Source organism: Haematobia irritans, chromosome 1, assembly GCF_050003625.1.
Source record: "Haematobia irritans isolate KBUSLIRL chromosome 1, ASM5000362v1, whole genome shotgun sequence".
Taxonomy (NCBI): Eukaryota; Metazoa; Arthropoda; class Insecta; order Diptera; family Muscidae; genus Haematobia; species Haematobia irritans.
In genome coordinates this window covers 236,848,086-236,871,870 of record NC_134397.1, presented here as the reverse complement: position 1 = coordinate 236,871,870, position 23,785 = coordinate 236,848,086, and the positions used below count along the sequence as shown (strand labels likewise).

The window sequence follows — 23,785 nt, the reverse complement described above, 5'->3', positions numbered from 1 at the left end:
TGAAAGTTTTGTGCAAAATATTTCCGCCTTTTTGTACATTGTGTGTATATTTGCAACTTCCATTATTTTGATTATAGGTATAATTATATACTAACGGCAGGGTATGTATTATGTAAAAAAGTGGCCTATCTATATACATATATGTTATTTATAAAACGTAATCGTATGTAAGTGTATTAGCAACTTGCCGGTTACAACATATACCTGTCTTTTGTGAAGTAGAACTTAAAAAATTCACTAAATTTTCCCATATGATTAAGCTATCAGACCTAAGGTTGTTTTCCGCAAATAAAAAGACTTATTTATTGCATTGTTCCCAACGTTTCGACAATTTTTGTTGTCTTCATCACATTTCACATTTGTTCAGTCTAGCTCTAATTGTTCGTGGATGTGTAAGCCTTTGTGTGTCGAAAATGCCCAAAATGAACTGCGAGTACCTGCTAGCCTTCAATTTATTGTACTTTTTAGGCAAAATGTCAGTGTCAAAACGCACTCTTTATTTAATATGGCACGAAGAAACGATTCCCACGAAGAAGTTTTTCGCGTGGAAAATTATGCTTTTAGTACCGTTTTGAGCAAAACTAATTATACTCAGAAGGAGAAGTGCGAAATTGGAAGGAAACTGCGAAATTTTGCTAATAGGCTTATTCAAAAGTGCCAGAAATAAGGTGTTTTTGGAAAAAAATCACCAAGAGTGGCTAGACGCAACATTGGTATTAAGGGGAAACAAAATAGTTGAAAATGTTGGACGCCCGGTAAAAGAGTTTTCAGAGTGTTGCAGGAAAACGCAAGTCAATAAGATATCAGGGCTTATGGAGGAAGTGTCATTCGAAGCATTGCTGGGGGCTGCAAGCTGCAGTTTATATAAAGCAGGAAAGAGCAGTGCTTCAAAAGTTGTAGTAATTTTAAATGACGATGAAATTTTTGTTAGTCTATGCCCCTGGTTTTACATGCCCTCGTCTGTTCACAGAATTTTAATTCATGGTGCAGACATAATCAATAATTGTTCGCTTCCAATTGGTATGATGAAGCGAGAAATAAAGATTACCGGAACATCCGTGAAAATAATTCGCGAAAAAATTCGAGGAAAAATACAATGGAAGATATAACCAATGCTCTTTTTGTTTCTTCTGATCCATTAATAACTTCATTGTCCAACGGCCCATCAATTTCCTCTACCAAAAATATTGGTTTGGATAAGGAAGTAACAAGCTTGCTTGCAACACAACATATTGAAGATGATTTCTCTGAATCTGATAATGAAACATCACACAAAAAAAAAATCCGTATTTAAACTAACGCTAAATTTAACTTATTTTTATTGTAAAACAATTATTTGTTAGTAGTTAAATTTTATTACTTTTTGCGAAATTTTCCTCAGCCCAATGAAATTTTCGTTTTTTTAAGTATGTCTCAAATATTTTATGAACTAAACGTGAGTATAAAGTTCGATGACCGTACACATAAGTTCAATATGAACTAAAGCAAATGAAAATTTTCGTACGATTCCCAAAAATAATAAGAATGAACTACTGTATGGTTAAAAAAGTCATGATTTGGCGCCAATGATTTTCTTCTTAACTTTTAGTTAATATTTTCTTCTATTAGAGGGTGTAATTTCGTGAACTGTAGTTAAAAAGTACAACACGGCATTAAATTTTCCTGGTTTTAACAACGCATTAGGGAAATCTCAAAATGTGTAGCAAAATTTAGTTCAATTTTCGTACGAGTTAGTTTATTCTTATAAAACAGTTTACTTTTTTTCGGTGCTGATTAATATTTTTTTATTATATACGTATGTAGGTAATATGTTTTCTGTTTAGCTAAACATTTTTTCTTAATTTGAATATATGGTGAAAAATATTTATTGAATTAAAAAAATATATAAAAGTTAAAATTAAATAAAAAAATTAATTTAAAAAAATATTAAAAATATTTTGTTTGAATTCTATAAATAATTAGGGATGCCAGATTTTGAAGGGGCAAAAAGAGCACATTCAGTTTATAAAAAGAGCAGATATGAAAAAAAGAGCACACTTTTTCAAATAAAATAAAAAGATTTAATTCCATAATAATTAAACATAAAAAAGGTTCATAACGTATACATAAAATAAACCACTTTCAACTCAAGCTAATTTTCTTACAATACTTTGTAAGTCATTTGTTTGGTGTTTTTGTGAAAAATGTCATTGAAAGAAGTTTGTTTACATTTAGAACAGAGTACAAAGTGAAGAAGCAATATCGGCGTGCTCTTTTCAACTCTGATATAAAGGGTGATTCTTTTGAGGTTAGGATTTTCATGCATTAGTATTTGACAGATCACGTGGGATTTCAGACATGGTGTCAAAGAGGAAGATGCTCAGTATGCTTTGACATTTCATCATGAATAGACTTACGATCTGCCACAACGTCGAATTTTCAGTGAATGGGCCCTAGAAAAGTTGGCAGAAAATCCGCTTTTTTATCGACAAATTTTGTTCAGCGATGAGGCTCATTTCTGGTTGAATGGCTACGTAAATAAGCAAAATTGCCGCATTTGGAGTGAAGAGCAACCAGAAGCCGTTCAAGAACTGCCCATGCATCCCGAAAAATGCACTGTTTGGTGTGGTTTGTACGCTGGTGGAATCATTGGACCGTATTTTTTCAAAGATGCTGTTGGACGCAACGTTACGGTGAATGGCGATCGCTATCGTTCGATGCTAACAAACTTTTTGTTGCCAAAAATGGAAGAACTGAACTTGGTTGACATGTGGTTTCAACAAGATGGCGCTACATGCCACACAGCTCGCGATTCTATGGCCATTTTGAGGGAAAACTTCGGAGAACAATTCATCTCAAGAAATGGACCGGTAAGTTGGCCACCAAGATCATGCGATTTGACGCCTTTAGACTATTTTTTGTGGGGCTACGTCAAGTCTAAAGTCTACAGAAATAAGCCAGCAACTATTCCAGCTTTGGAAGACAACATTTCCGAAGAAATTCGGGCTATTCCGGCCGAAATGCTCGAAAAAGTTGCCCAAAATTGGACTTTCCGAATGGACCACCTAAGACGCAGCCGCGGTCAACATTTAAATGAAATTATCTTCAAAAAGTAAATGTCATGGACCAATCTAACGTTTCAAATAAAGAACCGATGAGATTTTGCAAATTTTAGGCGTTTTTTTTTTAAAAAAAGTTATCAAGCTCTTAACAAATCACCCTTTATAATGCTTAGTACTATGTTCGTTTCTGCGAAAAACGAATATCTTCATATCTCCGTATTGCTTAGTACTAAGTTCATTTCTGCGAAAAACGAATATCTTCATCTATTTCCGTAAAGGCCGGTATGCACCTCTAGCGAAATTTTCGGTAGCAAAAATTTATTCAAGTCTACAACAAAAAAACGGCTGTGTACACAAATTTTAAACCAGCTAATCGCTTTTAAAAATTGTTAATATATGTTCCAAATATTCCTCAAATAAATTGTTTATTATATACAGACCTTTTAAAACTTTTACGCACACAATGATTGTAATAAATTAAGTGTTTGCTGCCAAAATATGCTTTTGACAACCCTGTTATTTTCATTAGAGGTGCGTACCAGCTTACGAAATTGAACGCTACCGAAAATTTCGTTAGCATAAATAGCAATGCATTTCTTATGGGAATGAAATTTTTCGCTAGAGGTGCATACCGGCCTTAAATAGGGTCTCAAACCCAGGGATGTTAACTAATTTATGCGAAAAAATATACCTGTCTAATTTTTCGTGCTAAAAATCCAAAAAGTTAGCATTTATTCCGCGCTAACCTGTTTTATATGGAGTATAACACATTTTCGTGCGAAAACGTGATCTTAGTACTAGGCTTATGATGTTAACTTATTTATACGAAATAATATGCTCGTCTATTTTTTTGTGCGAAAAATCCAGGGTTGTATAAATATGTATTTGAAAATACTCAAAACATAGATTTCGCAATTATTCCGCGCTAACGTTTTTTATATGGAGTATAACAGTTTTTCGTGCGAAAACGTGATCTTAGTACTAGGCCTAAAGTAAAACACTATTAATTTTTTTAATTTTACCATTTATTGAATCGCGTTGGAGTAATATTTGTTGTGATGCATACAAAGAGCACAAAAAGAGTACCTAACTAAAAATAGAGCACTTTTGCGTGCTCTTTTGGCCTCTCTTGTTTTACGAGACATTTTGTAAAAAAGAGCACATGTGCTCTTTAAAAGAACACGTTTGGCATCCCTAGAAATAATGGATTTCTTCGCCTAAGTGGTACCACCTTAATTCTCCCAACAAACACAAGGATGAACATTTTTCATAGGTAACACCATATCAATTTGATAGTGAATCCCATCTTCATCATCAATTCAAATGGCCTTGCAAATTGCTTGCTTTCAACAAATGTTCCAATAGGTTTGAAGCATTAAAATGAAATTTAGTTTGAAAAGTTGTTGCTAATATGTTGAGAAATTGTTGCTAACTAACGTTAACGTTAATTCTTGCTAAAGCTAATTCTTTGAAAAAAAGTTTGAACGCGTATTGAGTAAAAACATTTCTCCAATGCTTGTGTTTATTGCGTCTGCCTCAGGATGCAAATCTCGTTGATTTATCATTGCATGTTGAAATCTCAAAAGATTTAAATATTCTACAATGCAAAAACAAGACACAAACATACACATATATTTAATAAATTGCCACTATACGTATTTTATTTTTGATTGAACCAAGTTTATCGGTGTAGAATAAATTAAAAAAAAATGCTCATTATGTTCGATCATTCGATCGACAAATCTCAACTTTAGACTGGGGCTTCCCATTCCCAATCCTCCCATTCTACGCACTCCTTGATGCTATCTAAGAATGCCGTTTGATCAGGACATCTTTGTAAAACAGGTGGTTCGTATAACTCGACACACACCCAATATGCGGTTGGATCGAATTTATTCCGAAAGAAGGTTGTATTCATTTGTGCATCGTTATCGCATGTTGGCATTCCATTGTCCACAATGGCCGCTCCATGGATGTAGGATATTGCCAATAGAGTAACTGCAAAACAAAATATATACATATGTATTAAAAAGTGGGGGAAATATCTCGGTACAAACTTACGGGCGAAAAATAATTTCATTTTTTCTGTTAATATGTTACTCCTTAACTGACAGTTACAACGTTTTGGTTCAAGTTTATATACACATCATGAATAATCTGTTGTACATTAATGTAATTGCCAGCATCGCTTATCATTTGAAGTACATATTATTTGTTTTCCGTTTGCACAAAAGAAATTCTCCGAAAACATGCATAATAAGATACAGGTTGGACAACATACTCAATTTAATTATAATGGACAATGTCATACAATATTATATTCCCAACGACTTAACTTTGGTCCATACAAGCTATGCCATCAGTACTCGATGGTAAAAAATAAGATGAAGCTCTATTAGAGATTTTAATGTAATTACTATATTTGGGCTTATTTACTTTAGTTTATTTGGGCTTAGAATGAATACATGCTCTGAATGAATAAATAAAATAAAAATAAAAAAATTTTGTTGTGTTCATATTTTTTGCTAAAATACCAAACAATATGCTATTATGGAAGAGCGGACATACTGCTGAAAACACTGTGACGCAAAATTCAACTTTTTGTCTCCAAACAAAAAATCACTTATCCCAGTCGAAAGTACTTGATGAGAGGAGAAAAGTAATTTCTGGATTTTGCCAGATTGGTTGCCGTCTTTTATGAGCCTCTAAACTTTTGTCGCCAAGTTTGATTTTGAGCACTTTTTGGCAATTTTCGTATGGTCATAGCTCAAAAAATGCTGTGAATTCATTTTTAAGGTGTTAAGCAAATTTGTAGCTCTTGACTCGGCCAACAAAAATGTTGAATATATTAATTCGGAAAATATTCATCTTCATGTTCAAAATCGCAAAAATGTCGAAAAAATTACCACTTTTATCACCGATTTTTCGACTACAGCTCCTGTATGTGTTTTATTTGACCACAATGATTCTTCTACAATTACCTTAAAATGCACTTTTTCTGATAGTTTGCAGGGGTTCTTATTGGCGTCCTTCGAAATTGATCTAAATAGGCACCTCATAATTGCACTGATGAGAAATTTTTTCGTAGTAACTTGGCGTGGTACAACTTCTCAATAGTGACGGCGCTTTTCCGACGAGTTTTTGATGTCGTATATGATTGTTTTCGACGTAGTGGGGATTCTCAGAGGCGCCCCCAAATTCAAAAAATGTTGGCAGGGTCAGAAAATCTCGCAATGTTTTTCTTATATGCATTTTTTTCTTATAGACAATTATTGTATATATAAGAAAAACTTTCTTATAATCATATGCATTTATAAAAGAAATTTCTTTTTTATAAACCCAAAGAAATTTGTTAGTAGATACAGTAGAAAAGTCTTCTAATACAGCAGAAAGTTTGTTGAAAAGGGGAAAGCATCAATGTTTGTTGAAATAGCAACAATTGTCTGCTATTTTTTAAGCTCGATTACACTAAAACATGTTCCCTGCCAACATTTTTTGAATTTGGGGGCGCTTCTGAGAATCCCCACTACGTCGAAAACAGTCGTATACGATATCCAAAACTCCTCGGAAAAGCGCCGTCACTATTGAGAAGTTGTACCACGCCAAGTTACTACAAAAAAGTATCGCATAAGTGCAATTATTAGGTGCCTTTTTTAATAAATTTAGAACGACGCCAATACGAGCCCCTTCAAACAATCAGAAAAAGTGAATTTTAAGATAGTTGTAAAAGAATCATTGTGGTCAAGTAAAACCCGATTGTTTAGATGATTATTAATTTTATTAAACATTTATAAATTCTCATAAATATAACATTTATACGACTATCACATCACATTTAACATATTTGTATGCATTAATAAAAGATTGATGTTGAGTTACAAGTTGCAAGTTACATGTATCGTCTATCAGCCAGTGCTTTTATTCCCAATGGAGGCAGCGTGTCTGGAAAAATATTTGAAAAACTATCACTTTATTCCATTTGGAAAGTCAAAAATTATTCACCAATATACCTGTCACAATTTTAAGCGAAATAACTATGTTTTTAGCACTTCATTATCATTTTTATTTAAATAAAATATAAGAAGCTAGTTGTGCTTGGTGTTTCACAAAATATAAAATGGCTCTTGTAACAATAGTGATGGCAAAATACTTCCATGTACATTTTGTACTTTTTGATATATTTACCCCATCACAGTTGGCGATAGTTGCAGTGTCACTTACGAGTCTGTGATAGCGATGAGGATGAAATGGAACGTTGAAATGCTGGCAGGGTTTTAATTTGGCTGAAACTCACAAGAAAGTTAAATTGGGGTCTTTCGTAACACAATACAAACAGGGGGCTAATCACGGCATTCGATATCGAATTCATAACGGTATCGAAAAAATTGTCGATACGATTAAAAGTTTGGATCACGGCATTCGATCGACATTTGATGCAATTTCTCTACCATTGCCAACAGCAAAAAACGAAGCAGAACAAAATGAAATGACAAAATTAAGTTAGCGGCACAAAATAGAATGTAGAAAAACACTCGTTTTTGAAGATTTCAAAGTAAATTGTATTGCATTAACAGGTTGGCTGATAAGTCCCCGGTCTGACACATAGATGGCGTCGCTAGTATTAAATGCATATTATTTTTATATAGTACCAACCTTCAAATGATTCGTGTCAAAATTTGACGTCTGTAAGTCAATTAGTTTGTGAGATAGAGCGTCTTTTGTGAAGCAACTTTTGTTATTGTGAAAAAAATGGAAAAAAGGTGTTTTGATAAAATACTGTTTTCTGAAGGGAAAAAATACGGTGGAAGCAAAAACTTTGCTTGATAATGAGATTCCGGACTCTACCCCAGGGAAATCAACAATAATTGATTGATATGCAAAATTCAAGCGTGGTGAAATGAGCACGGAGGATGGTGAACGCAGTGGACGCCCGAAAGTGGTGGTTACCGACGAAAACATCAAAAAAATCCACAAAATGATTTTGAATGACCGTAAAATGAAGTTGATCGAGATAGCAGAAGCCTTGAAGATATCAAAGCAACGTGTTCGTCACATCATTCATCAATATTTGGATATGTGGAAGCTCTGTGCAAAATGGGTGCCGCGCGAGCTCACATTTGACCAAAAACAACAACGTGTTGATGATTTTGAGCGGTGTTTGCAGCTGTTAACTCGTAATACACCCAAGCTTTTCCGTCGATATGTGACAATGGATGAATCATGGCTCCATCACTACACTCCTGAGTCCAATCGACAATCGGCTGAGAGGACAGCGACCGGTGAACCGTCTACGAAGCGTGGAAAGACTCAAAAGTTCGCTGGCAAAGTAATGGCCTCTGTTTTTTGGGATGCGCATGGAATAATTTTTTTCGATTATCTTGAGAAGGGAAAAACCATCAACAGTGACTATTATATGGAGTTATTGGAGCGTTTGAAGGTCGAAATCGCGGCAAAACGGCCACATATGAAGAAGAAAAAAGTGTTGTTCCACCAAGACCGCACCGTGCCACAAGTACCAAAAGCTCATGAATTGGGCTTCGAATTGCTTCCCCATCCATCGCATTCTCCAGATCTGGCCCCAGCGACTTTTCTTGTTCTCAGACCTCAAAAGGATGATCGCAGGGAAAAAATTTGGCTGCAATGAAGAGGTGATCGCCGAAACTGAGACCTATTTTGAGGCAAATACGAAGGAGTACTACCAAAATGTTATCAAAAAATTGGAAGGTCGTTATAATCGTTGTATCGCTCTTGAAGGGAACTATGTTGAATAATAAAAACGAATTTTGACAAAAAAATGTGTTTTTATTTGTTAGACCGGGGACATATCAGCCAACCTGTTTTATCTTGTGGACCCATATCTCTATTTACATTCCTCCGAATTCCTTCCTAATTGGAGGATGCGATGAATATAAAATAATTCGGCTACAAATAAGGAATAAAAGCGGACATTGTTATTGGTGTAAGTACATGGGTTTGAAATGGTGTGCACTGTTAGAAAGTCAACTTTTGAGGCTCAATGGACGATTTCGGCTGACGAAGCAGGCGTTCAAATGGAAACTAATTTTTGGTGACATTCTATCGCTTTACAATTGTCTGCCGTCTTAAATCTTTTTGCCAGTGGAAGCCTTCATCATTCACTATTCTTACAAGGTGGTCCAGAAGCGTTATGTTGTCACGGAATGGTACGGTAATTGGTTGATCACAATCTCTTGGATATCGATCTAGCATGTGCACTTCATATATGGTTCTTTGCCAAGCTAGGATGCTCGCTCCCGAACTCGACTATGACCAATTTTTGTTTCACGTTTATTGGTGTTGCATTAGTCCTAAATATTCAAAATATGTTCATTATATGTAAATTTACTACCAATTACCAACGATTCGAACTAAAACTAATATATTTACTATTCCTATATGGCGAAAACAATGTAAAAAACAAGTGAAAAATGTTTTACGATTGCAATTTACCAATCGAAAAAATTTTCGATCAAAAAAACTCGATATCGACTCCCGTGATCCGAAAAATTTAGATTTCGATCAAAAGTTCTCGATATTGAATGCCGTGATTAGCCTCCAGTATACCAAGACTATGTCTTGTATTTACCCAAAAATCTGAATATTTAACAAATGAAGGCATAACAGCAAACAAAATGTTGTATGTTATATTAGAGTCGATGGGTAACATTTCAAAACATACACATTTTTCAATTTGTTGAACGGTAGAACCTGAAGTACAAAAATATAAAAATATGTATAATGTTTTTAGCAGACTTTTTTCAATGAGTGTATGCACAAAAAATATCTTTTAATTAGAAGTAACAAAACTTCGTTTAATAGTTTTAAAATATTTTTATTAAAAAGAGTTAAAATGGAAAATTTAAGAAATCCAATCTGAACAATTAGTATAAAATAAGCAAAACTTTAAGAAATCAATCAATACACACAAAGTGACCCCACCAAAAAGGAAAATTTTGGTTAATTTTAGAAAAATTTTAAATTTGCTGAATAAAAAATTTTTTTGAGTGTACCATAACACAGTGAAACCCACGGTCGTCTAAATTTTGTCCACATTTGGGATGTGTCCACCCATGAGAGGTTAATTTTAATGTAATAAAATAGAAAACGTCCCACGAAAGTTCAGTTTGTTTGTGGGGGTTCACTGTATTAACAAAACAACATGTAACAAACCATGTACTTCTCACTTGTGAAATCACTGATTTTCCCTGATTACATTTTATTAAAATGCTCCTAATTTAACTACGTATAATTTTTTGTTATACACTTTCAATAGATTTAACCGCAATGATAATATTATTTATTTTTAAAATTATAATTTTTTTCCCAAAGTTATGAATCAATTAAAAGACATGAAAGTAAAATAGAATCTTATAAATCAGTTTCAAGATTGCCGTCTTTGGGCTTATAGCATCACCACCAATAAATCTACAAGTGAACTTTACTGTAACGTAATGGATAAACAAAGGAAAGGACAGAGAATGTCCATGAGAAATTCTTCGTTATTCGAGGATTCTAATTCGTTTATGTACCTCGATCCAATGCTGCCATTGAGAAGAATGTCTTCCATGAAGGAAAACCCGCAGCCGCTGCCTGAAAGAATCCACAAAAAACATAGTTGTACAGATGTCCATTGTTTGCTATTATTCGTATGTGCTGTAGTAGCTTGGTTTTATATAGCCCATTATGCCTTAACGAATGGTGACCTAGATAGGGTTCTTATACCCACCGACTCTAATAATCGTAAATGTGGCCTGGACTCGGGTGTAAATGGAAAAAAATATTTGTTTTTCTTCGATTTACTTAAATGCGTTGATGCCATGACACCCCTAACTGGATGTGAAACTAAGCAAGTGTGTGTCGAAAAGTGTCCAGAACAAACGTTCTATTGGCAAGGAAATGAACTTGCCGAGGATCTAGAGAATGCTAAAAAGCTACTTATCTGTGATGATGCAGTCGACAAGAGTTTATTTAAAAAAGCCGATGATATTTCCGAGGCCATAAAAAATGGTCGGTGTAGTGGTTCTTATTTTGAAAGTAAACCGATTTTTAATCGTTGTGTGCCATTTCCCAAAAAGGAACTCTGTGGTGGTTTAAACGAATTAATTAAAAATAGAAAACGTAGGGATATTCAATATAAAGAGAGTCCTTTAACGGCGGACTCATTAAGTGTTTTTGATGATTTCCGAAACAATATAGATACGTTTAAAAATTCTATGTTTAAATTCTGTGGAAATAACACAAATGCTGTAGCACTTCTGAAGGAAAAGGCCGAAAATTCCAATACCGGTCTGACTAAAATAATTGCAGCGGTATTGTCTCGTTTCGCAGGAGGTAACAATGAGAAAGTGGCTGAATACATAAAAAATGATCTGAAATCATCATGGAAGATTGTATTACTAGCTTTTATATTACACATCACTTTAGTTTTGATATTCATAACTCTCCTAAGATGGTTGGCTAAGCCATTAGTATGGATTTCGATTTTTGGAGTCATAATTGGTTTGTCCATGATTTTATACCACAGCTTTAAACAATATCGTTTCTATAAAAATTCTCCACAAACACCACTAAATCATTATCACTTAAAAGCGCAAATTGAAAATATCACAAGAAATGACCAATTTTGGCTATATCTTACGGTGATAACTGGAGCCATATTCACAATAATTCTGCTAATTGTGATTGTCATAAGGAAACGGATAAGCATAGCCATTGGAATTGTTAAAGAAGCTAGCAAAGCTATAACTTGTATTAAATCCTCGATATTCTTTCCAATATTCCCTGGCTTGATATGGATTCTCGTGTCGGTCGTGTCGGTAGTGGTATTCTTTTATTTAAGCTCTGTGGGAGAGTTAACATTTCGCAAGTTTAATCAATTTGAGAATAATATTTCAACAGGGGAAATCTGTCATTGTTCAGGACAAGCAGCAAACTACACACTGGGAGGTATATGTGAACCTCAAGTTTTCGAATCGAATTGTTTCATAAAAGGCACTACAAAACCATGCTTGGAAACCGTTTGCCGATTCGTGGAAATAACCCATAAAAACAGGACAAAATGGTACATCTATTTCAATGTGTTCATTTACTTCTGGGTGACATTTTTCATTGCAGCCTATTGTGAAATGGTACTTGCCTGCACATTCGCTATGTGGTATTGGACATTTGAGAAAAAGAATATACCATCGGCTCCTCTACTCAAAGCTGTCGGTATAACGACTCTATATCATTTGGGTACAATTGCATTTGGATCTCTCATTTTGGCCATATGTCGCATGATACGATGGATCCTCGAAACTATTGAGAAAAAGCTGAAATTATACGATAACGCTGTAGTGAAAGCAATTATATGTTGTATGAAATGTTTCTTTTGGCTTTTGGAGAACTTCTTACGCTTCCTGAATCGCAATGCTTATATTATGTGTGCTATGCACAGCACAAGTTTCTGCCAAAGTTCTAGAAAATCTTTTACATTGATTACCCAGAATATTTTGCGCGTATTTGCCGTTGATAATGTGGCAAATTTTCTATTCTTTTTATCAAAACTTTTAATGACAGGCTGTACGTCATATACTATGTATTTAATATTGATTACGTATCCGGAATTTATTCCAATAACTTATCCCTTGGTCCCAGTATCCTTAGTTGCTGTAATGGGCTATATTTTGGCTGATGTTATTTTTAGTACATATTCTATGGCTGTGGATACTTTATTCTTTTGTTTCCTGGAAGATTCTAGCGAGAACGATGGTTCGGCAGAGAAACCCTTCTACATGTCCAAAGAGCTGAGAAAACTTTTGGGAAAGAAAAGTTTGAATAAACGAAGAAGTATTGAACAATAATCGACTGGGGGACGATGTATGTAGAAGTATTTTGAGAAAATATTTGATGTGTCTTCTATTTACATACATACACTAAAATATACATTTAATAATATAATTAATAACAAATAAAGTATGTCCGTAACTCTGATTAATTTTCAAGGCTCAACATTTTATTCCGCCAACATGTTGAATCTATACTCTCCAATTCCTCATACAAGTGTCAAATTTTCGTATGATAAGGTCGTTATTAAATTGGCAGTGTCGTGCTAAGGGTGGGTATTAAGTTCGAGTTTAGCCGCTAAAATAAAAAATAAATCTGTAAAATCAGAATAAACTCATAATTTGTTTGTAAATTTTATTATATGTGTCTTGATGGGGAATGATCCTATGCAACAATTGAATATATTTATATTCTGCAAACTAAATTATTAAAGAAAAGTAACCGTGATGACCAATTTAGAGAGATAATGCCAACTTAATACTGGCCTCAAAATAGCAACTAAGCTCGATCTTAGTGCTTAGAACGATCGCTAAAATTAGATTTTAAATCTGCAAATTTTATTATAACTTATAATCGTTCTTCGTATACGGAGCATTTTTCTTATATGAGATTTGCTTATATCCGTTACCTACTGTACTCCAGGGAGGGAAAATAAATAAATTAAATTAAAATACAATTTAGAAGAAAGCAAAAAAAAGGTATATTTTGAGCGAAAAAGTACGTTTCACTAAATTTCCAAAAAAATCCATTGGAAGATTATTGTCAAGAACTCCATTAGACTGAATTTTGAAGAAAACAAACATTTGTTTGTCAATTCCTCAATTTTAAATATTTTTTATTTTTATATCCGCTTACAAAGCGTACCGTACACTCATAGAAAAAAGTCTGCTAAAAACAGCAGTCGATGTCTGCTGTTATATTTTTGTACTTCAGGGCCTAATGAACAACAATTTATAAAATTTTTAGGTTATAAAATTTTCCCCAAAGCATATTTAAGAACCAAAAGTAGTTTTTGGTATATTTTTGCACTGTAATATTAAGTATATTACAGTGCAAGCTCCTAAATACGATCAGCAAACATTTTGTTTGCTGTTATGCCTCAATTCGATAAATATTCAGATTTCAGTCAAATACTATAGATATTCATAAAATATTGTGTTAATTATGTTAGGATAGCTCCATTTTTATTTGTTTTAGCCAAAATAAAACATGTTTTAGTGTAATCGAGCTTAAAAAATAGCAGGAAATGTTTGATATTTCAGCAAACAGTGACTGCTGTCCCTTTTCAGCAGACTTTCTGCTGTTTTAGCAGACTTTTCTGCTGTCCCTACTAACAAATTTCTTTGGGTGTAGTATTATAATCTCGGTTGCCACAGTTGCTAGAATTCATGGTACTTCATAAATTTTCTGTAGATAAAAAAATAAATAAAATTTTTCTATAGAAATAAACTCTATATAAAATTTTGTAAAATTTTTTGTTTCGGTAGATAATCTTATTTCTATAGAAAATTTTGACAAAATTTTCTATCGAAATAAAATGTTGACAAAATTTTCTATAAATAAATCCTTCTCTCAAATTCACTTGCTCTTAAGACCGAAACACAATGAAAAAAGCAGGCGTATGCTTTAGCTTTTTTCTTTGCTTTTCGTTCTTTTAACTAATAAGTGAATTTAATGTATTAAACTATTGTTGTCAATTGCCTCTGTAATGCCCTTATGGCGCTGAGGCTATAAGAAGTATGAAAGATACAATAAAGTACAAATTATATAAAAACAAGTAAGGAAAGTCTAAAGTCGGGCGGGGCCGACTATATTAAGATAAATATCAGCAAATAGTTTTAAGGGTTATGACAAAAAAAAATTTATTGAATTTAATTTGAAGTGAAAAGAAAGAAGAAAGGTAACTAACTGAAAAATTATTTTCTATGAATACATACAAAAATTCAAAGCACATATGATCAGATACTATATTATAAATCAAAGTGTTTATAAAAAACAAGTATTTAATTGTATTTCAACACCCCTGCCCAATTAAATAATTCCAACATTGTTTCTAAATTTCTCGAATGACAGTTTCGGCAATGACTTTGTGAAGAAGTCTGCCACTTGTTCAGAACTTGCTTTATAAATTATATTTATAATGTGTTCTTGCACTAAATCACGAAGATAATTATATTTTATGTCAATGTGCTTCATACGTTGATGCTCCCTAGGTTCTTCAGCAATTTTAATGCAAGACATATTATCTTCAAAAATATGTACTGGAGATGGTATAATAACTTTCATATCATCCAATAATTTCTTTATAAATACTACTTCGCAAGCAGTCATGCTGAGGGCAATGTACTCGGCCTCTGTAGAGGAGAGTGAAACTGTGGGCTGCTTCTTTGTTAACCATGACACCGAGCATCCAAATAATTTAATAAGGTAACCACTTAAGGATTTTCTATCATTGACATCGTTACCCCAATCTGCGTCTGAATAGGCATACAATGTTTCGTCGGTTTTTCCATCATAGACAAGTTCCATACTCATGGTTTTCTTTAGGTAACGTAATATCCTCTTTAAATGCATCCAATGAGTGTCAGTGGCGCAATTTTGAAAGCGACTTAAATAATTCACGCTTAGACATATATCTGGTCTTGTAGTGAGCATTAGGTACATCAAACAACCAATTAATTCTTTGTAAGGATGTTTTGTCAATGGGATATTTTTTTCTTTATTTAACTCCAACGAGAGTTTAGGCACCATTGGAATATCTACACCATTGCAATTTTCCATTTCAAATCGCTTTAAGAGATTGTTTATGAAATGTTTTTGACTAAGAGTCATTTTCCCCTCTTCAATATTGCGCGTGACTTTAACGCCTAAGTAGGTATCGATATTTTGAAGATCTTTCATTTCAAATTCTTGCTGCAGTGCTGATTTTATAATTTCGATTTCTTTTATATTTTCTCCAACAATTAGTAAATCATCAACGTAGAGCAATACATAAATTAATGATCCATTTCTTTGCCTTACATAAAGACAATAATCATTTTTAGATCGTTCGAATTGTAATTGGGTTATAAAGTTGTTAAATCTTTCATTCCATATGCGTGGTGATTGCTTTAGTCCATAAATACAACGGTTCAATTTACAAACTATGTTATTGTCACACTTGAGTCCTTCTGGGGGTTCCATGTAAATTTCCTCTTTCAAAATTCCGTTCAAAAATGCGGTTTTTACATCCATTTGATGTATATGGTATTTCATTTTGTTGGCAATAGCTAGCAAGATGCGAAACGTGCCAATTTTCGCAACTGGGGAGTACGTTTCTTCGTAGTCAAATCCTTGACGTTGTGTATACCCCTTTGCAACAACACGTGCCTTATATTCGCTAAAATTTCCATCAGTGTCCAATTTGCGTTTGAATACCCACCTACACCCAACAACACTCTTACCATTTGGCCGTTGGACGAGTTTCCAAGTTTGGTTCTTTTCCAATGAATCAAGTTCTCTTTTTATTGCTTTGTACCAATCGCATGAATCATCAAAATTTTCTACATCCTTGTATGTACGAGGAACGTTAGATACAAAGCATTCAGCGTTTAGAGCAATAGCAATGTAATCATATCGAGATGGCGGTTTTATCACTCTCGAACTTCTTCGAAGCTCCATGGTATTTTCAGAATCGTTCACGTTGGGCTGTTGAATATTTTCATTAATTTCTTCTGGATAACTAATCGCTTCTTCAAATGATTCATCCTCACTAACGCGGTTATTTTGATCAAACCCATTTTCTACATGAACCGGTTCATTTTCATATCTTTCAAATTCACACATTGGTGTCTTCTTTGTGCTATCTGAACATTTGAAATCTTGTTCGTTAAAAATTACATCTCTAGATAGAACTATCTTCTTTTCTGCTGCATCCCAAAGACGATACCCATTTCCACTATAGCCTACCATAAACATCTTTTTAGATTTTGTATCCAGTTTTCGTCGCAAAACTTTTGGTATATGAGCATATGCTGCAGAGCCAAATACCCTCAAGTGAGACAAATTTGGTTTCTTTCCTGTCCAAATTTCTGCAGGTGTTTTATTCTCCAAAAATGATGCGGTTGGACTTCTATTGGTTACATAATTTGAGCAATATACAGCTTCCGTCCAAAGGTATTTCGGTAGATCACAACTTGATATCAAACTCCTGGCTTTTTCGATTAATGTTCTATTCATTCTTTCTGACTTTCCATTTTGCTCAGGTGTATAAGCATTTGTGTATTGAATGTTTATCCCTGATATTCTACAAAAGTCTTTGAATTCTTTAGAGGTATACTCACCCCCGTTGTCGCATCGTAAGTTAGATATTTTGACATCATGCAAATTTTCAGCCATAGCTTTGAACGTTTTGAAATGAGTTAAGACTTCAGATTTCTTTGCCATGGTGTAAACCGAAGTGAAGTGGGAATAATCGTCTATAAATATCACCATATATTTCATTCCGTTCCACGAAGTAGGGTGAATTGGCCCACATACATCAGTGTGCACCAAATTTAGAATTCTAGATGATGACACGTATTTTTCTTTGTTTTTAAAAGGCAGACGGCATTGTTTCCCAAAAACACACGATTCACAAAAAGTCTTTTTAACGTCGAACTTTTCCATGCCATCAACCATTGACTGTAACTTCTTCATATCACTTGAGTTTAGATGACAAAGTCTTTTATGCCACAAGTCAAATTGTTGCTCAGTTCTGCCGAGATTTGCACTTTCAACAGTTTCAACATTGATTTGAAATTCGTAGGTTTTGTTCCTCCTTTTACCCTGTAATACTAGCAAATCATTTTTAAATATTTTAACCTTTCGGTCTTCAAATACCGCCTTCATTCCAGCTTCCTCGATTCGGCGAATAGAAAACAAGTTACATTTTAGATCTTTGCAGAGCAAAACATTTTTGATGGTACATTTCAAAAGTTTTCCATTAACATTTAAAGAACCAATCACTGTTCCAGCCTTGTCCGCTTCGATACATACCCCATCCTTCGCAACCCCAATTACTATTGGAATGTTTAACTTATGTAGGTCATAAAAACAGTTTTCATCATTTGCCATGTGGTCGGTTGCTCCAGAATCCACAATCCAGTTCATGGAGTTAAAGGATATTTGACCATTGTCATTATTAGCAACAAAACACACATTCGAATCTACAAAATTACTTTTTCTTTGCCTTTCATTTTTGTCCTTTTTGTTTTCGCCGTTGTAACCTGATTGTTCTTTTTTTTAAATTTGAAACAATTCTTCTTCATGTGGCCTATTTTCCCACAATAATGACATTTGAACTTAAATGTTGTTTTCATTGCAACATTTTCAATCGGCACATTTTCTTCGTTTTTGCATTTGCGTTTGCGTTCCTCTTCTAATAACCTATTCTTCACAAATTCCATCTCTAATGAATCCGGGTTGAGAGTTTCAATGGCCGTTACCACATTGCTAAACGATTCTGGAAGAGTTAATAACAAATGACATATACCGTCCAATTTTTCTATGGTAGCACCAGACGACTTCAATTGCCTTAGAACGCTATCAAATTTTAGAAAAAAATCACACAAATTTTCCGATTCTTCACATTTCATCGTGAGCAGTTTCTTTCTCAAAAACAACTGATTGGAGATACTTTTCTTTGCAAAGATATTTGAAAGGGAAATCAATATTTCATAGGCCGTTTTACAGTCCTTCACATATTCTAGATGAGAGTCACCAATTCTTCTAATAATGATGGATTTAGCTTTCGCATCTTTCTTCCGCAAATCATCTCTTTTAGCTTCGTTCGTTTCTTGAGATACCAACAAGCAAACATCATTCTGAACAACTTCCATCAAGCCATGTTCATTTAAGACAGTCTCCAACCGAAACTTCCAATTGTCGAAATTCCGACCCTCAAACTGATGCACAGAGAATAATTCTTCAGCCATATCTGGGCCCATAACCAGATAAATATCAGCAAATAGTTTTAAGGGTTATGACAAAAAAAAATTTATTGAATTTAATTTGAAGTGAAAAGAAAGAAGAAAGGTAACTAACTGAAAAATTATTTTCTATGAATACATACAAAAATTCAAAGCACATATGATCAGATACTATATTATAAATCAAAGTGTTTATAAAAAACAAGTATTTAATTGTATTTCAACATATTATACCCTGCACCACTTTGTAGATCTAAATTTTCGATACCATATCACATCTGTCAAATCTGTTGGGGGCTATATATAAAGGTTTGTCCCAAATACATACATTTAAATATCACTCGATCTGGACAGAATTTGATAGACTTCTACAAAATCTATAGACTCAAAATTTAAGTCGGCTAATGCACTAGGGTGGAATACAATGTTAGTAAAAAAATATGGGAAACGTTTAAATCTGAAGCAATTTTAAGGAAACTTCGAAAAAGTTTATTTATGATTTATCGCATTTATATGTATTGGAAGTTTAGGAAAATTAGAGTCATTTTTACAACTTTTCGACTAAGCAGTGGCGATTTTACAAGGAAAATGTTGATATTTAGACCATTTTTGTCGAAATCAGAAAAACATATATATAGGAGCTAAATCTAAATCTGAACCGATGTCAACCAAATTTGGCACGCATAGCTACAATGCTAATTCTACTCCCTGTGCAAAGTTAAAAATTGGCCTCTGTGGTCATATGAGTGTAAATCGGGCGAAAGCTATATATGGGAGATATATCTAAATCTGAACCGATTTCAAACAAATTTGGCACGCATAGCTACAATGCTAATTCTACTCCCTGTGCAAAATTTCAACTAAATCGGAGTTAAAAATTGGCCTCTGTGGTCATATGAGTGTAAATCGGGCGAAAGCTATATATGGGAGATATATCTAAATCTGAACCGATTTCAGCCAAATTTGGCACGTATAGCTACAATGCTAATTCTACTCCCTGTGCAAAATTTCAACTAAAACGGAGTTAAAAATTGACCTCTGTGGTCATATGAGTGTAAATCGGACGAAAGCTATATATGGGAGCTATATCTAAATCTGAACCGATTTCAACCAAATTTGGCACGCATAGCTACAATGCTAATTATACTCCCTGTGCAAAATTTCAACTAAATCGGAGCAAAAAATTGGCCTCTGTGGTCATTTGAGTGTAAATCGGGCGAAAGCTATATATGGGAGCTATATCTAAATCTGAACCGATTTCAACCAAATTTGACACGCATAGCTACAATGCTAATTCTACTCCCTGTGCAAAATTTCAACTAAATCGGAGCAAAAAATTGGCCTCTGTGGGCAAATGAGTGTAAATCGGGCGAAAGCTATATATGGGAGCTATATCTAAATCTGAACCGATTTGGCTGATATTTTGCAAGTTTTTCGAGACTCATAAAATATTCGGATGTACGGAATTTGAGGAAGATCGGTTGATATACACGCCAATTATGACCAGATCGGTGAAAAATATATATGGCAGCTATATCTAAATCTGAACCGACTTTTTCCAAAATCAATAGGGATCGTCTTTGAGCCGAAACAGGACCCTATACCAAATTTTAGGACAATCGGACTAAAACTGCGAGCTGTACTTTGCACACAAAAATACATCAACAGACAGACAGACAGACGGACAGACAGACAGACAGACGGACATCGCTAAATCGACTCAGAATTTAATTCTAAGACGATCGGTATACTAAACGATGGGTCTCAGACTTTTCCTTCTTGGCGTTACATACAAATGCACAAACTTATTATACCCTGTACCACAGTAGTGGTGAAGGGTATAAAAATGGCTTTATTTTTTCCAACACACATAGAAAAGCGCAATGCTCGCTTCATAAACATAAACAAATTTGTATTTTCAATTACAAACCTGGAAGCAACAAATGTTTTTAATGTCAAAAACAAAACAGCCTACCAAAACAGCCAAAAAGTTCAAATATTTTAAACTTTTTTTGAAGCTTTGGGGCCAAGCTTCCATTTATTGTGTGCAAGTAAAGCGCATTACAGACTATCAGTCTGTAATGCGCAATCCCACGGCGGCGGGTTCTGTGTACCGGATTGACCCGATGGACCCCATCCATTGGCCAGCGGCTGCCACATCAGTGTACGTGTTGTTTCGTCCGTCTTTTTGTGTTGGAGAAGGTGCATCCCGGGGAGCCTTCTCCGTTTGCTGTTGGTCCGAGCCGGGATAGAGGAGAACCCCGGACCATGGTATTGTTCAGTCTGCCGAAACCTGATCCACCACCGTTCGGTTTCGGTCAGGTGTAACCGGTGCTTGGAGTGGGTGCATTACCGGAACTGCTCCGGCTTAACATCGCTGCGAGAGTATAGTCATACTGACTACGTGGCAGGATGCTGTGCCAGCGATAGCAGCAGTGGGTCATCGGACTATGCGACCCCCCCGACATCTCCCGTACAACAATATTCTCCGCTGCAGCATCTTACACCCAATATTGTTGTTCCAGTTCCGGATAGTGCATCGTTTTTGCAATTTAATTGCAACGGGCTCCGAGGTAAGATTAGCGAAATCGTGGACTTTATGAATCGGAAAAGGATAAGGGTCGCAGCGATCCAGGAGACTGAGCTGAATTCCACCTGCAGACTACGCCATTGTGATGGATACAATGTGCTTCGAAAGGATCGCACAAGAAGTGGAGGTGGTGGCCTGGCTTTCATAATAAACCGTTCCGCGCAGTATAGACCTATCCCGCTTGTGCCAGACACTAGTGACCCGTATATGGAATGTATGGGGGTAGCAGTCAAGTCTGGGGCTGCCGAGATAGAGCTATACAATATGTATATACCGCCGGTTGGTAGCTGTGATCCAGGTTATTGCCCAAACATTGAGTGGCTATTGTGCGGGCATAACCGATTGGTTCTAGGAGACTTTAATGCCCACCATGAACTTTGGCATTCACTCCTAGGTAATGACCAGAGAGGCATAGCTTTGGCAGAGCAGATAGATGACTCCACATTTTGCACGGTGAACGAAGAGACCCCCACGAGAATTATGGGTGACTGCAGCAGTTCGCCAGATTTATCTTTAGCGTCGCCTGGTCTGATAAATGACGTTTCCTGGCAACCCGTCATTTCATTGGGATTGGACCACCTTCCCATAATTCTCACCATTAACCGACCTTCCGATTTCATAACCTCTGAACGCCGGACGTTTATCAATCAAAAGAAACCCAACTGGGAAGGCTTCAGAGAATACACCGATCGCCGCTTCAGTGAGCTCCCATCCCCCTCTCATGTTCATGTTTCCCAGAGGTCGTTCCGGGACATCATCAACGCAGCAGCCGCTCGCTTCACACCCGCTGGTCGAATTGCCCAAGTGAGGCCCAACTTCATAGCCGAAGCGGCGGGACTCGCAGACGAGCGTGATGAACGCCGTCGTGCTTACCCTGCTGATCCTAGAATCAGAGAACTAAATCTAGAGATTAGTAAGATAGTCGACGAGCACAAGAGGAACACTTGGTTAGAGCACCTGAAGCAATGTAACTTAGGCACAGGAACTGGTAAATTGTGGTCAACAGTGAGAGCCATATCGAACCCCGCTACAAGGGATGATGAGATTTCAGTCACCTTTGGCGACGTGACTGTGACTGATCCGAAGAGATGCGCCAAATACTTCAACCGATTGTTTGTCGAGCATCCCGAGAGTGATAGAGCGAAAAGGAGAGCCACTCGTCGCATACGTGGTCTCCGAGCCGACGACACACCACAATTTACCGCAGCCGAAGTTACCAATGTCATCAACAGCGCGAAACCATCTAAGGCGCTGGGCCCCGACGGAATTTCAATGCTAATGTTGAAGCATCTGGGAATACTGGGAGTTGAGTACCTGACCAGACTCCTCAATTTGTCCTTAGAATCACTCATTATACCCGATGTCTGGAAGATGGGAAGGGTGATTCCACTACTGAAACCAGGCAAAGATTCGAGTAAAGGTGAATCGTACAGACCGATATCCCTTCTCTCGCCAGTAGTCAAGACACTTGAGGCACTACTCCTCCCTAGCCTTGTGGAGAATTTTCCAGCTGCCCACCATCAACATGGATTCCGTAAGGTACACAGTACGACGACAGCCTTACATGCCATTTCGACACATATCAATAGGGGACTTAATCAGCCCAAGCCGTGTCATAGGACGGTCCTCGTGGCGCTTAACCTATCGAAAGCGTTCGATACGGTCAACCATGCCACATTATTCGAGGACATCGAGAACACGTCCCTACCGGCAGGAACGAAGCGTTGGGTTCTGAATTGTATGTGTGGACGCCAGTCGTACGTGGAATTCAGGGACAAGAAGTCAAAACCCCGTAGAGTTAAACAGGGAGTTCCCCAGGGCGGGGCGATATCTCCGGCACTGTTTAACCTCTACCTGTCCTCGATTCCACTCCCTCCTGACGGCGTCGAGATTGTGTCTTATGCGGACGATTGCACAATCATGGCATCCGGGCCCATTGTTGATGACATTTGCGATCGATTAAATGTCTACCTCGCTGATCTTACCAGTTATTTCACTGCAAGAAATTTGAGGATATCTCCCACCAAACCCTCAGCCACACTATTCACTACATGGACGGCGGAAGTATGCAGGCAGTTGAATGTCAGAGTCGATGGCGGAACAATTCCGACAACAAATTACCCCAAGATTCTCGGGGTCACATTCGACAGCCTTTATAAGTCGTCCGCCCATGCCACTGCAATTTGTGATAAGTTTCGCGGTAGAAACAAGGTCCTCAAGTCGCTTGCCGGCAGCACTTGGGGTGCGGACAAAGAAACCTTGTTAACTACATATAAGGCAATTGTCCGGTCAGTAGTAAACTATGCAGCGCCAGTGTGGACACCTCAAACGAGCGATACGCAGTGGAATAACATACAGACCTG

General features: G+C 36.0%; 2 protein-coding genes across 2 annotated transcripts; one reads left to right on the top strand and one right to left on the bottom strand.

Moving 5' to 3' along the window:
- Positions 1-4,675: 4,675 nt before the first annotated feature.
- On the bottom strand, positions 4,676-5,212 carry LOC142234146 (uncharacterized). Its single transcript, XM_075305263.1, has 2 exons — positions 5,103-5,212; positions 4,676-5,039 (listed from the first exon to the last, which is right to left on the bottom strand). The coding sequence occupies exons 1-2, from the start codon at positions 5,119-5,121 to the stop codon at positions 4,792-4,794; spliced, it is 267 nt and encodes an 88-aa protein (XP_075161378.1). The 5' UTR covers positions 5,122-5,212; the 3' UTR covers positions 4,676-4,791.
- Positions 5,213-10,454: 5,242 nt separating this feature from the next.
- On the top strand, positions 10,455-13,035 carry LOC142234056 (choline transporter-like 2). Its single transcript, XM_075305164.1, has one exon. The coding sequence runs from the start codon at positions 10,511-10,513 to the stop codon at positions 12,899-12,901; it is 2,391 nt and encodes a 796-aa protein (XP_075161279.1). The 5' UTR covers positions 10,455-10,510; the 3' UTR covers positions 12,902-13,035.
- The last annotated feature ends 10,750 nt before the right edge of the window (positions 13,036-23,785 follow it).

Bases quoted from the DNA above. Each gene is read 5' to 3' on its own strand.
- LOC142234056 (XM_075305164.1), top strand. From the start codon at position 10,511: ATGGATAAACAAAGGAAAGGACAGAGAATGTCCATGAGAAATTCTTCG.